The sequence below is a fragment of the Oryzias melastigma genome, linkage group LG5, assembly GCF_002922805.2.
Source record: "Oryzias melastigma strain HK-1 linkage group LG5, ASM292280v2, whole genome shotgun sequence".
Taxonomy (NCBI): Eukaryota; Metazoa; Chordata; class Actinopteri; order Beloniformes; family Adrianichthyidae; genus Oryzias; species Oryzias melastigma.
This window is the reverse complement of record NC_050516.1, coordinates 22,163,287-22,176,548: the sequence shown is the minus strand read 5'-3', so window position 1 is coordinate 22,176,548 and position 13,262 is coordinate 22,163,287. Positions and strand designations below refer to the sequence as shown.

General features: G+C 44.7%; 2 protein-coding genes across 4 annotated transcripts in view; both read right to left on the bottom strand.

Annotated features, from left to right (window-relative positions):
- Positions 1–1,465, bottom strand: part of unm_sa1614 (un-named sa1614) — a 19,943-nt gene extending 18,478 nt beyond the window's left edge. The window contains exon 1 of one of the 2 annotated variants that reach the window (XM_024262884.2): positions 198–1,465. In XM_024262884.2, coding sequence (XP_024118652.1) covers positions 198–434 — 237 coding nt within the window. In that variant the 5' untranslated portion in view covers positions 435–1,465. The remainder of the gene's footprint in view (positions 1–197) is intronic. The other variant, XM_024262883.2, reaches the window with a different exon arrangement.
- A 299-nt stretch (positions 1,466–1,764) lies between these two features.
- Positions 1,765–13,262, bottom strand: part of fer1l4 (fer-1 like family member 4) — a 38,137-nt gene continuing 26,639 nt past the window's right edge. For both annotated transcript variants that reach the window (XM_036211988.1, XM_036211989.1), the window contains exons 30-43: positions 12,754–12,860; positions 12,235–12,369; positions 10,516–10,635; positions 10,300–10,427; positions 10,060–10,230; positions 7,866–8,020; positions 7,510–7,700; positions 7,144–7,229; positions 6,965–7,063; positions 6,759–6,876; positions 6,173–6,296; positions 5,752–6,041; positions 5,382–5,482; positions 1,765–3,009 (exon numbers count right to left, since the gene is read on the bottom strand). In XM_036211988.1, the coding sequence (XP_036067881.1) occupies positions 2,829–3,009; positions 5,382–5,482; positions 5,752–6,041; positions 6,173–6,296; positions 6,759–6,876; positions 6,965–7,063; positions 7,144–7,229; positions 7,510–7,700; positions 7,866–8,020; positions 10,060–10,230; positions 10,300–10,427; positions 10,516–10,635; positions 12,235–12,369; positions 12,754–12,860 (2,006 nt within the window). In that variant the 3' untranslated portion in view covers positions 1,765–2,828. The remainder of the gene's footprint in view (positions 3,010–5,381; positions 5,483–5,751; positions 6,042–6,172; positions 6,297–6,758; positions 6,877–6,964; positions 7,064–7,143; positions 7,230–7,509; positions 7,701–7,865; positions 8,021–10,059; positions 10,231–10,299; positions 10,428–10,515; positions 10,636–12,234; positions 12,370–12,753; positions 12,861–13,262) is intronic.

Below are 13,262 nucleotides of genomic sequence, written 5' to 3'. Positions count from 1 at the left end.
GGGGGGCTGCAGGTACACCAGCGCCTGATGATGGAAGGATCATGCTGACCGCGGCGGAAACGGTACACAAAGACCGGGGGGTGGGGGGACCAGAAAGGAGGGGGAACCTCTACACGAGAACCTGAAGCTCTATCTCCACGACACCGAGACCCGCGCGCATCTGACCAGCACCCCCCACCCCCACCCCCCGGACTGACCTCCTCCAGCAGGTAGACGGTGTTCCTGCAGCTGGTCATCTTGGAGGTGAAGGAGGAGGTGGTAGGGGAGCTCCAGTCCTCCTGAACCTCCTCCACGAACTCAGACACCGACATGCACTCCGGCATGGTGCTCCTCTCGGCAAAGGCGGAGGTTCGAGACCCGAAGCGGAGCGGGACCCCAAAGAGAGGGGGGCTGAAGAATGAAGGGACCTGGAGCGCAGGCGCAGAGCGCGTCATGTGGCTGAAGCATGAAGCCCCCACATGGATGAGCTCCGCCGCCTCAGCACCCCCCACCCCCCGCCTGTCCCCGCAGCATCAGTCTCCAACCCGCCAGGAAACTGCGGGGTGAGGGTCTTCATTCAGAAAATGAGCGCAGGCGCGCGGGACAAAGAGAGGGGGGGCTCCACAGATGGGGGGGACTGACTCCCCGCCGCTCTTTTATTGTAGCTACCGCATGGACATGCGCGCTCCCGCGGACAGCGGCGGAGCCCTCTGCTGCGGGAGCGCGCAGCTGCAACGACGTTCGATCCAAACACAGTCCACATCAGGGGTGTTTCCTGGACCTGGAACATGGGGGGCTGAGCTCACCCCCTCACTAAAGAGCGGCTGAATTTACAGAGTGAAAGAAACCTTTTAATGAAAGTGTCTTGAGCATCGAGGCACCTTGTCCAGCTGGGGCCACTGAGGCAGCCAGGAGCCCTCAGTGGGAAGGTTCTTGTTTTCAAGAAAGCGGACCAGAAGTTGTGCTCCAACTAGCGGAGAGTTCAGGTAAACTTGAACAGTGACAGAATTTCATTCCAACAGGAGAAAACAGCGCCGGGATGAGAAAGCTCTCGGTCTGCTGCAGAAACACTGAAGCATCCAGATGTTAAACATTGTTGTTCAGTACAAAAGTAGACCAAACATTGCAGAACCGCAGACAGTAATAAAGTTGAACGGCAGTTTGGCTTCACCTTCATGTATAGTCCAAAAACTAAAGGCACTGGTAATGGTATGCCTGCTTTAGCAGGTTCGATTCTTTACAGTGTCCTGCAGCTGATTTAGGGTGTTTTAATAAACTTTTATTGTCAACTTAATTTAGAGTTTGCAAACAATGTTAACTGTTTTCTGTTTTAGAACTTGTTACATATAGTTGTATTTTTTAAACAGCAGAAAATATACAAATTGAAATGAATGAACTTAGAAGTAAACAAAACAGGGAGTAGCTCAAAAAAGTTGAGGTCAGTAGATTAGATCCACTGTAGACGTTCATAATGAATGGGAAATGGTCTCCAGTGCACTTTAGCTGATGAACAGCAGATGAGCCTGATATTCAATATGCAGCTGAATGTCCACATAGATGAGTTTTAATTTCAATACAATTTTCTGTAGATCATTTTATGAAGAAGAGAAAATGTCCAAGAAAACCTTTTCCACCAAGACTTATACTGGATCCAAAACATAGTGATATAAAAATCTTAAAGTATGTGGTATCAGGGAATACATTTGTGCTGTTAGCTTGATTTTTACAATAAGTGATGCCACATGTAAACAATGTTTGGAATTCACTAATGATAAACAGTCATTGTACTTGTTAATTCAATTCAGTTTTATTTATATAGTCCAATATCCCAAAAACAGCTGCCTTGTTGGGCTTCATGCTGGTAATTGTACAGAAGCAGAAGGTCGGTCATAAAATATAAACAATAACTGATTGCTAAACTAAACTTAACAGACTAAAGGGAGAGCAGGTTGTTAGGGAGAGCAGCTTTTCTTACTGGATTCTGTAGTAACTCGGGACATTACAGTCGTGACAAGGAAATTCCCATTCAGATCCTCGAGGCTTTAAAAAAGCTGCTGACCACAGTCTGTTTGAACAAAACGGGCCTAAAGGTCTTCTCTGTCATCAAATCCTAATAAATGAAGAGCTTGTCTCAAAGTTCTAGTCTGGATTCAGTTCTGACTTTGGTTGGAGGTGAAAGTTCTTTCAGCTTTGACGGTTTCTGAAGTTCCTCTATTGAATAAAACTAGAAAAAAACTTGAACAGACCAGAAATGTGAGCAGTTTTGCCTTCAGCCACCAGGTTTTCCTGTTTGAAACTGAACAGAAATGCTTTGAAAATGGAAATGTATTCTCATCCACTCACAAACTTCATTATAGCAGAGAGAAAGACACTTCTAAATTAAAAGTTCATGTTTTTTTCTGCTTTGGTCATCTTTCTGTGAGTTTCCTGTTTCTCACAAAGAGCTGTAAACATCTTTATCACTAAATCTCAGTAGCCCCGCCTCAAGATAAACTATTGAAACTGCTGTCACATGCAGAATTTAAAATGTAAATAAAATTTGTCTTGATAATCAGAACAAAAGCAGTTTATTTGATGTAAAGTTTCTTTAACAGCAGAAAGCCTTAAAATGAAAGTAAAGCTTCAGTTTGGTCCTGCAGACATAAACCAAAATCATCTTTGTGTAGAATGATTACAGTTTATTTATCACAGCTGATACTTTCATTTAAATGTAGACGTTTGTCACTGAGCATCAGCTTTTACAGTCAATGAAATTACCTCAAATAAAAAGCAAAAGTTGACCAAATAAACACAGCCTCTGCTTTTACTTCCTGAAACAGGAGAAGCAGGAACATCAGAGGCCAGCTCCTTCATCCCTTCACGATGAGGGAGCTGATTTCCCCCGGCAGTGTGTAGAAGATCAGAACCAGGAAGAGCGTCAGGATGAGGATGATCAGCAGGGCTATGATGTACTTCTTGTAATTCTTCCAGATGAGGAAGACAAAGGTCTTCATTGGGTTGATGAACCAGTTGAAGCTGGTGGTGGGACGGCTGGAGAGAAGATAGGAGATTCCATGAAACATTACGACTAAAAAACAGACATCATCTAGACTCGGCCATGGCCACAAATATTGCCACCCCTGCAGTTCTCTCAGAAAATGGTTCTGTTTGCAAATGTTCTGGTTTTCAGTTGTTCATTGATTTTTTTCCTGGAACAACACAAACCAACAGAGGAAAAGCTGAACCTGACAAACATTCGACCATAAAATACAAACACTACAATAAAGAAGGTCCACTGCGACTGTGCAAAAGATGCACACGATTATGTTAGAATTAAGTATCCTTTAGGTTTTGGTTCTGGTTAGAGTTAGACGGATGCTCAGTACCAGAGAGATGATGTCATTGTGTTGCTGCTCGGTAGTCTGCCTGTCTGCTTTGCTCCGTGTGTGAGGCCTCAAAGTGGTGCTCTGACCAGGCTTCCCGTGTTGAGAGTGGTGTCAATCACAAACAGAGTTAAAACCTAAAACTTCACCCACAACGATGAGGACAGAAACCCTGCTGTTCCTGAACCTGAGGTTGACTATTGGCAGAACCCTGCTGTTCCTACTATCTGGAATAGACTCTACCAGGGAGGCAGAGCAGTACAATTCCCCGGTAGACAGATCGCACCTTCAAGTCCTTCTTGAAAAGGGGAACCACCACCACATTCTGCTAGGTCAGTGGTACTGCCCCCAACTGCCCCGCGATGCTGCAGCCAAGACAGTCCCGCAGCATCCAAAGGCTCAAGGTACTCTGGGTGGACTTAATTCACCCTTGGTGCCTCACCACTGAAGGCTATCTTGACAACCTCTGTGACTTCTGCTCGGGTGAGGGAAATAGTTACTACGGAATCTCCACCTTCTGCTTCCTAAACAGAAGGTAGGTAAGCCGGATCAAGTAGATTCTCAAAGTATTCCTTCCACTGCCCAACAATATCTACACTTGTCAACAGCTCCCCACCTACAATGGCAATGGTGCTGGCAGAAAGCTGCCTGCTTGTCCTGAGGCTCTAGATCACAGGTGTCAAACTCCAGGCCTCGAGGACCGGTGTCCTACATGTTTTCCAACCAACCTGCCATTGAAAGTTCTTATTGGCCAAACACACCTGATCCAGGTAATCAGCAGCAGATAGGTCAGGGTTTCTGGAAAAACAGCAGGACATCGGCCCTTGAGGCCTGGAGTTTGACACCACTGATCTAGATGGTTAGACTGTCGGCACCTGTCAGCTGCCTCAGGAGTCCTACAAACCAGCAAGGTTTGGTAGAACTCCCTCTTCAGCTTGATGCCATCCCCTACTTTGGGTGCTTATCGCCGGGTCCAGGCTTTGGCACCAAAACCTTACAGCCACAGCTCCAAACAGCAGCAGAGACAACAGAGGTGGACAACATGAACTTCTTGAACTCACCTGGTTGAAGATCTCCCAGAAGTGGGAGTTGAAGGTCTTTCTGATGGACAACTCAGCCAAACATTCCCAGAAAACCCTCTCAGTACTTTTGAGTCTGCTAAGGCTCTCAGGTATTCGGACTCCGTTAGAAAATCCAAACGGTAACAATTTAGTCCAGCAACAAAAAAACACTCAAATCAGGGAGGCCATTCCTTCCAATCGAACTCTTCCAGGTGGCACTGTTGCTGACCATCTGGGTATTAAGGTCCCCCAGGAGACAATGGAGTCCCCGGTTAGGGCACTTTCCAGTACCCCGCCGAAGGACACCAAGAACTGCTGTTCAGGCGAAGTTCAAAACCAGTCAGAGATCTTACCCCCACCAAAAGGCAAAGAGACACAACCATCCCATCCACCAGGATGAACTTCAAAACTTGGCTGTTGAGCTTGGGGGCTTAGGAGTAGTCCACCCCAGCCCTCCACCTCTCACCTATCCGAGTTCCAAAAGCCAAATTCCATGATCGGGGGTTGAGCGACAGAGGTATGTGCCTTTGACATCCACCCTAACCACATTGCACTGGCCCCTCTTCAACTCTTCTGCAAGTGTTAAGCCCACAGAAGAGTGGTACCACTTCATGACCTTGGCGGTGGGAAAAGCCTTGGCCATCGGTCATTAGTCTGCGAGCCTGGCTCCAGAGTGCAGCCCCCCAATCCCAATCTAGATAATGTAATTGAAACTTTTTGATGGATACTCGTAAGTGGGTTCTAAACTACAATATGGGTGAATTTTCACCCAAGACCTTTCTGTCATAGGAGTCCCTGGCAGGTGTATTGCCCCAAGACAGCATAGGTCTTAGGATCCTTCAAGATCAAAATCTTCTTTCAAGAAAGGCAATTTTAATTCCAGATGTCATGGCTCAACTTTATGAGTCTCCTGGCTGAAGGAGAACTTGACCCATCATCAGTGAAAGACCAAATCAGCGTGAGTGCGTTTGTATTTTACTTTGGTTTGTCCAGGGGTTCTGGCTCCTTTCGGCCCCGCCCAACAGGGTTAGCCTCCGCCTGCTCTAGCGTGACCAGCTGAAGTTCTGCCTCCACCTTTCCCTTTTAGAAACAGAGCAAGACAGAACTTAAAATGGGTTACTTCAAAAAATTGCTGAGAAGATTGTTGCAACCGCTTTCATTAGCTGGAATTTCTTGGAGCCCAACAGGACAATACTGAAGGACGAACACAAAACAAGAATTTTTAAGATGAGTCAGACGGATGTGAATGTTTCAAGAATGAAGTTCTGAAGTCCAGATACTATAACTCCACCTCAGGATAATGTCGCCTGGATAAACTCTGACAGAAAGCAGGAATAAAGGTTTCTTACCATCAGCAGGAAAGTGTTTCCTAGGTTGTCAGTGTACTGGATGTCCTCCTGTCTCAACTTGCTCCTTTTGTCTTTGGTCTTTTTCTTCTTCCTGCTTTTCTTCTTCTCCTTCTCCTCCTTCTCAAAATCTTCTGCTGTTTTCATGCGCACCAGCGGCCACCAGCCCTTCATCTTCTTGGCTCTGAAGATGGAGAAGCGGGGAGTGGCTCGATCTTTGGCCATCTCAATCGTGCACTTGCTGGATGTCTTGGCAGGCCGGACCATTTCACTGAGGCGCAGCTCTATGGAGCCTGAGATGTGAAGCAGAAGGATGGTGGTGAAGAGGGGTGACTGCGCATGGCGGGCGGAACCTGCCTGGACTTGAGTGCAGTTAAGTTTTGGAAGAGAAGCTTAGGAAAAGTTGAGTTTGAGTGAACCAAACCCAGAAAGTCGTTGGAGGAGATGCGATCATAATCCCAGGCCTGTAGCATCAGAACAGCTGGTTCACGAAACTCCGACTCCTCCAAGGAGAAGATGGACTCCTTCTTTTTGAAAACCACCTCTTTCTAAATGAAGAAGCATTATCATTAGGAAGATCTCTCTTTTTCCGCCTTTTTGTTTGCCTCCATGCGCAGAAAGGTTACAGAAATTTAAGACAGTGAAACACATTATGGGCAATGCTGGATCATCTGTGGTTAATCCCTCAAAATCCTGCAGATGTGTGAAGATGTCATTCTAGATTGTCTAGATTGGGTTTGTTTGGGTCTCTTCTTCTACGTAATGATGAAAATAAGACTTCAGTGTCCTTTCATTCAGAAAATGATGATTGGATCTGAATAAAAAAGTTGTGACAAACGGAACAAAAAAGTTCAGTTTCTGAACATATTTTGGGAAACATTAGAAGAGCTATCTTACACACAACCCCATTGTCATCATATATTCACCTCTACACTCGGAAACGTGAGGTGTCATTTATGACCTGCATTACTCTGTAATAATCTGGCTGAGTGTCAGACGTAGAGCTGCACCTCAGTAGGAAGGTAGTCGAACCGGAAAACAAATCTCCAGTTGAAGTTTCCTTCTCCTGTCAGAGAGTTGAAGTGGACGTCAGTTTCCTGCTTGTCTCCATCCAGTCCTTTAATCCATCTAAGTGGGACAAACAAACACAACCCCCCCACGGTTACAAATATGACCTTCGAGCCCATCCGGGTTCATTGGTGCCGGTTATTCTGACCCTTTTACGTAGATGTCAGAGGAGGGGTCACCAGTGAACGGGTTGACATCATCCAGAAAAACGTCATCCGTGTTCCAGATTATAACTCTCAGCTCGTACCTGTTGTCATCAAAATCACAGCCAATCAAAACCTCAATCGTCAGTTTTTTTTTCAACCTCACAAAGGTGTGATGACAGACCTCTCAGGAAGGCGTGGCTTTATATCCACAGGGGGCGGGGCTGGAATATCGGTGGGAAACATGTCCACCCACAGGTGAAGGTGACCCTGCAACACATAGTTGTACATCGGACCAATGACTTTACCCACAAGCACCCAAATGGTGGAACAAAGGTTCTGTTGATGGGAGACGGCTTACAGGAAACAAAACAAAAATCAGGGAAACTCTTTTAACCTCCAACTAATGTAACTAAAAGAACGTCCTAAAGACTGACCCCTAGTGGTGAACAACAGAAGAAGACTGGACATCCTCATGACTTGTTCCAGCTCTTCAGGGGCTATTTCAACAGCAGGCGTCTCAGCTCAAATGTTCTGCTCGTCCTCTTACCTGTGGTTGTCCTGGTTTGTCTTGGGTCAGGAGAGATCGGACTTCCACGTGTTCCGGCACCAAGGCGACGGCTCTACCGGCTCCTGGGAGAAACTCCTCCATTTCCCCCCAGTGGTGCAACACGTAGAGGGCAGCATGTTCTTCTTTCTCTGCCTCCTCCTCTGGGGTCCACTGGTTTTTCTTTATTAAAGCTGACAACAAAAACATCAGAGCTGATGGTGGAGATGGCACCACCTTCATGGGACGGTCAAACTCTGCCTGATCGGGACTTTAGTGCTGTGAGGAGGTGTTTCAGTGAAGTCAATCCTCATTAGCTGCCTGTACCTGTCTGTCTCCCATCTGTCTGTTCGTCTTACCTTCTGGAACAGCATCAGCTGGTATTTTGAAGATCTTCTGGAGAACTTTAACTTCAGACGTACGGTATTCAGGAAATGGAATTCCGTTTTTCCTGCAGAGCTCAGCCAGGATGGTTGAAGGCTTCTTAGCGTCACGCCACATGTTATACCCAACGCTAAACGGAATGACAACCAAACTGACATATGACATGGCATTATAATAATTTATAGTAACATTTTATTCCAAACATGTTCAGTAATTCTTATGTTGCAGATATTGTGTTTGTGTTCTGTGATGGATTCAGTAGCTGCATTTCCATTAACTATGAAATTGTGCAAAATGGATTTTCGATAATACATTTGCTTAATGGAAAACTCGCATTTATTGAAAAAAAAGCTTTTACACTTGTAGGAGGTGGTTTTTGGGGAAGTGCTGCACAGCAAGCACCCCGAGAAGTCCCACAGCGTCACAGCTCATTATAAGTTCATACGGAATCGTTAGATTCACAGATCCTCCGTAAAATCACCAACCCGGATTTCCTCATCACTTCATCTGTAGCCACGCTTTTGCAGCTTTCAACCATAATAAGACGCAGACGTCTCCTTTGACAGATAATGATGAGCGCTAGTGCCGCGACAGAAACTTGAATGGATCCTGTTGTGCTTTCAAACAGAAAAAAGGTCCAGCTACTTACTTGTTAGAATGGTTTTGGTTTTTCCAGTTTTTCCCAAATGTTAAAAGACATTTTCTGAAACCTAGACCAGTTTAACCAAACACATTTTTCAAAATACAGGCTAAATATACAAAATATCTAACTCCTAAGTTAAAAGCTCACTTTGAGGTCAAAATGAAGACTCTGTCATCGAAACTAACAAACATGCAGCAATCACAACACAACAAAACATATGACACTGTTCACAAAATGGTTTATAAAGAATAGTACCCCCCTCCATAAAAATAGAGTAAATAGTATTCATAATTTTCTTCTTTTTTGTTTTTAGTGTAAACCCAGATTCACATGAATTCCACTTCATCATCTTTTCTCTGTGTGGGTCAGACCAGAGGACTTCATCCACATCACTGACATTGTTTTACTCGAGCTACATGACAGGAACAAAATGATCTTGTGTGCCTGATCCAGTCTTGAAAAAACCCAACTTAAACGTCACCACGAGTCATGTCTACAGCCTGCAACAGGTTTTGTCTCTCGTAAACCTTCCAATGCCAAGCAGAAAGAAATCTTTTTGGGTTAAGGAATGGAGACCAAGCTGGAAGGAAACTAACACAAATTGGGGATTAGAGTTGAACTATTGTCTGATGGGTAAACTTTTGTGAAAACTGACATAGTCCCAGACAACAACAAAGTCTTCTCTGTCATTTTCTGTTGAAATTCTACATGAATGATGCAGATTAACAACTTGAACCTGTTGAGGACTGACCTCTTGACCTGCTACACTCATGGTCATTCCATAAACCAACTTATGGTCAATAACTATGGTCTGGATCACATCAGAAGCCTTGTTCTTTATCTGGGTCCAGGTGTGGGTCTGGAGCAAATAGTGATGTTTGTGAGAGAAGAGTTGAAGCAGTTAAACAGCTGGTTTGGAAAATGACACTAGGAAAAGTGTAACAGGCTTTTGCTTGTCTGTGCTGTCACCCAAATGCTCCCTTTAGAGTATTAAATTAAAAAAACAAAGCTTGTTCTCATCCGTCACCATGTTTTAATGACTCATCTTCTGAGTTGTTTTGTGTTTATTTGCATAATTACTATGTCATTGTGAAATGGGATTTTTTTGGCATTTTGATAAAGTTTTGCACATATGTGTAATGAAATTGCAGCTAATGATGTTTTCCTTCATTTTTATGTAAATTACTGATCTTCATTTCCTGTAAGGCTTTAAATATTAGGACATTTTTATTTTAGCTTTGTTTCTCAAACAAGTGAAACCATCTTGTTCCAATAGATGTCTGCCCTGCTGTAGTAGTGTGGGTGGAGCTTAACCTGCTGCTCCTGAGGGTTATTGGCTGGCACTAATGCTACGCAGCAGAGCCACCATCAGTGTGTTTATGGGACTGGGCCTGTAAAGAGCTTTGGACCTTCTAAGAAAGTAGTAAAGTACTATATAAGTATACACCATTCATTTTTATAAAGAATTCTACAAGTACTACAGGAGTGACGTAGTACAACTCAGTCAAAGTGATGGAGATACCAACGTGTCGTAGTACAGAGCCAGACCACAGGACGCCCGGTGCCGGCTGTAGAAGCGGTTCTCCAAGTCGATCCGAGTCTCGCCGATGATGTCATCTGACCCGATGAGATCGTGGTCCATGACCGAGATGATCAGCTCGGTCTCCAGAGGGAAAGACACGCTGAGTTCAAAGACCCTGAAGGCCAGAGACAGGCTGTTAGGACAGACAGACGACACCTGGACAGGTACACAGACAAGCACTGACTCTCCAAAAGTTGGGTTGAGCTGCTTTGGGATGTATCGATCTTTGGAGTCCAAACTCTGATTTCCCACCTTCACCACCAGGTAGGGGTCAGCCTTCCCATTTGGGTCTGCAGGAGCCAAGCTGGTGGCCTACAGGACAGAAGAACCTAGTGTGAGATTTGGAGCACAGAGAGCATAAAAGCAGAAACTGACACGTCGGTATGTGTGGTTTACTAACCTTCACAATGTAGACCCGGACCAAGACTTTGACCGGCACATTTTTGGGGATTCCACTGGTGATCTGACAAGTGGGGTCCCCTTTGTCCTCTGGATCAATGGGATAAACCAAAAAGGAGCCCTGGGGGGGAGAGCTTTGAGAGGACTTCTCACAGGGACAAAGGTCAAAGGCCAAAAAGCACCAGACAGCAGGCAGTCATGTGCTGCTATTGAATGACACCAACGCCCAGAATGCTTTGCTCCACCTCACGGTAAGATCTCTGCTGGCACAAACGCATCAAACTGCACTGTCATTTATTTACAATTTCCTCCATCTTACTCAAATGATTTCACCTTGTGTTATTCATAAGATGTCCTACCAGATGCTTCACAAACGGAGCAGGGCCATGAAACGGTTAAAAGTTCAAAAGTGCCGTTCAGTCCAGATCAAAGAGGCAGAGTTATCTGCAACTTAGCAACACTGAATCACAGATTATTGTGTTTAGCGTGTAATCTCTGTTCTGAGCAACTCCCTGAAACAGGAAGCAACCTACAGCTGAAGTCCCAAATATTTGTGCCAAAAATGTGTTTTTGCGTTCACTGTCTCTGTCTTTGGTCCATTAACTGTGTCTACAAAACAAGTTTATGGAACATTTGTTTATGTCTATGTACTGTTACGACCCGCTCTTCCCCTCTTCCAGGCCTGTGTGTCTTTGTGTATGTTTCCTCCAACTCAACCAGCTCCTGGTTGAGTTGGAGTCTCCACCCTCTGGGCGGTCCTGCCAATCCCACAGAGGGTATAAAAGCTGCCAGGAGTCGTGGCGTCGCTCTCTCCCACCTGGCAGATGACGCTGCAGCCATTCCAACCCATCTGGCGTTATGTTTAGTTGGATAAGATATGTTGAAATAAATCTTTGGTCAAGTCTTTCCCAGTCTCCCTCTTGTTTGTCATGACTTTTATTCGACCCGGTCGTGACAGTACTACTAAACAAAATCTTCAAGAAAAAGTCTAAATGACTTAAAACAAGCAACAGTGGCTTCATGAAAGTGAAACCGTTGTGTGCGTGCTCCCCCCTTGTGGGATTGTGCATGTGCAGGGGCGCCAGCTGTTTCTCTCACGGCTAACACTGGCTTTGGCTTTAATAAACACATGTTTTCTTCAGTCTGTGAGAGCAAAAATAAAAAGATACAAGTTTGAGCATCGTTTGTGACAGGTCTGAAAGTCTGAGTTACAAGAACTCTCCCACAGTAAGCCTCTGTTGACAAAGTAAAGAAAACATTTAACAGCCTCATGAAGTATTTTTCTGACGACCTGGGGAAATGACAGGAGTTAACGATGCTAGCAACGGTTGCTAAGGACTTTTCTGACGACATAGGGAACCGAAAGGAGCTAACGACGCTAGCAAAAGTTGCTAAGGAGTTTTCTTATGACATAAGGAAATGACAGGAGTTAACAACGCTAGCAACGGTTACTAAGGACTTTTCTGATGACAAGGGAAACGAGAAAAGAAGCGTGGAAATGCAGAATGTATTGCAAAGTAGTACATAGACATGAGCAAATGTTTAATAAACTTGTTTAGTAGACATATAGACAATGGAACAACGACATAGACAGTGAATGCAAAAACAGATTTTTGGCACAAATGGAACCCCATAAGCGGCGAGGGGGGGGTGGTGCTTTTATGATACGGTGATGAAAACCCTCAGTCCGTCCCACTGCAGCAACATGGATGAGTGCTACCTTGAATTTTCCCATGAGCCTGTCTTCGTCGTCATCCGCGTCATCCTCAGTGCTAGCTCTGCCTTTGTACAAAGGAAAGACCTTCAGCCAGTCCTGGAAGTCATTGAATTCCGATTCCAGGTCTCCTTCATAGAGCTGCAAACACCAGAGAAAGGGTTGTCTGGAGGTGAATCTGTTTTAAAAAAGATCAACTTTGATTTTAAATGACAAAGACTCAGTTGTATCAATAATGGACGGCCGCGGTAGAGCAGTCGATCTCTGATCAGAAGATTATGGATTCGGTTTACGCCTTGCTCTTCCATGTGTCAAAGTGTCCTTGAGCAAGACACTGAACTTTAGGAAGAGCTCTTCCTAAAGTTTGGATCTAGAGTCAAATACCACAGATGTTCTTGTCTGATCCAGAGAACGTTGCAAAGACAGAACTTCCTAATGCAGACTGAATCAAATTCTGATCATAAAGTCCTTGGAGTTCTGGGTAAACATTCAGACTAATGTTTGTCAGGAATCCAGACTTCATACCTTCAGTGTTGCAATCTTTTTCCGTTTCAGGGGTTCAATCTCAACCAGAACAGTTTCCTCCTCCTCCTCCTCTTCTTCAATGTCCTCCATGTTCAGAGTAGTTCTGTCTGTAGAAAGCAGACATTCATACCGTCAGTGTCTGCCCTTGAACTCAAAAAGTAACTAAATCTTCACACTCAACATTTAAGGGGTTAGACCAGGGGTTGGCAACCCAAAATGTTGAAAGAGCCACTTTGGACCAATACAACAAAAAACAAATATGTCTGGAGCCGCATAAATTGAGTTGCTTTATATAAGTCTTACAATAAAAATAACACATGGAGAATGTGTCAATTAATCACGTCTGAGATTAAACGATTATTTCTCCTGCTGTGTGTCCTCGCGTCATGTAAGACTCAATTTTGATCTCATGACAAGTTAAGGTGGAATTGCAGCACCAAGCTACCTGACAAAGGCTGAATAGCCTCATACTAAACATATGAGCTTTTATTTTGACATCCCTCAATGAC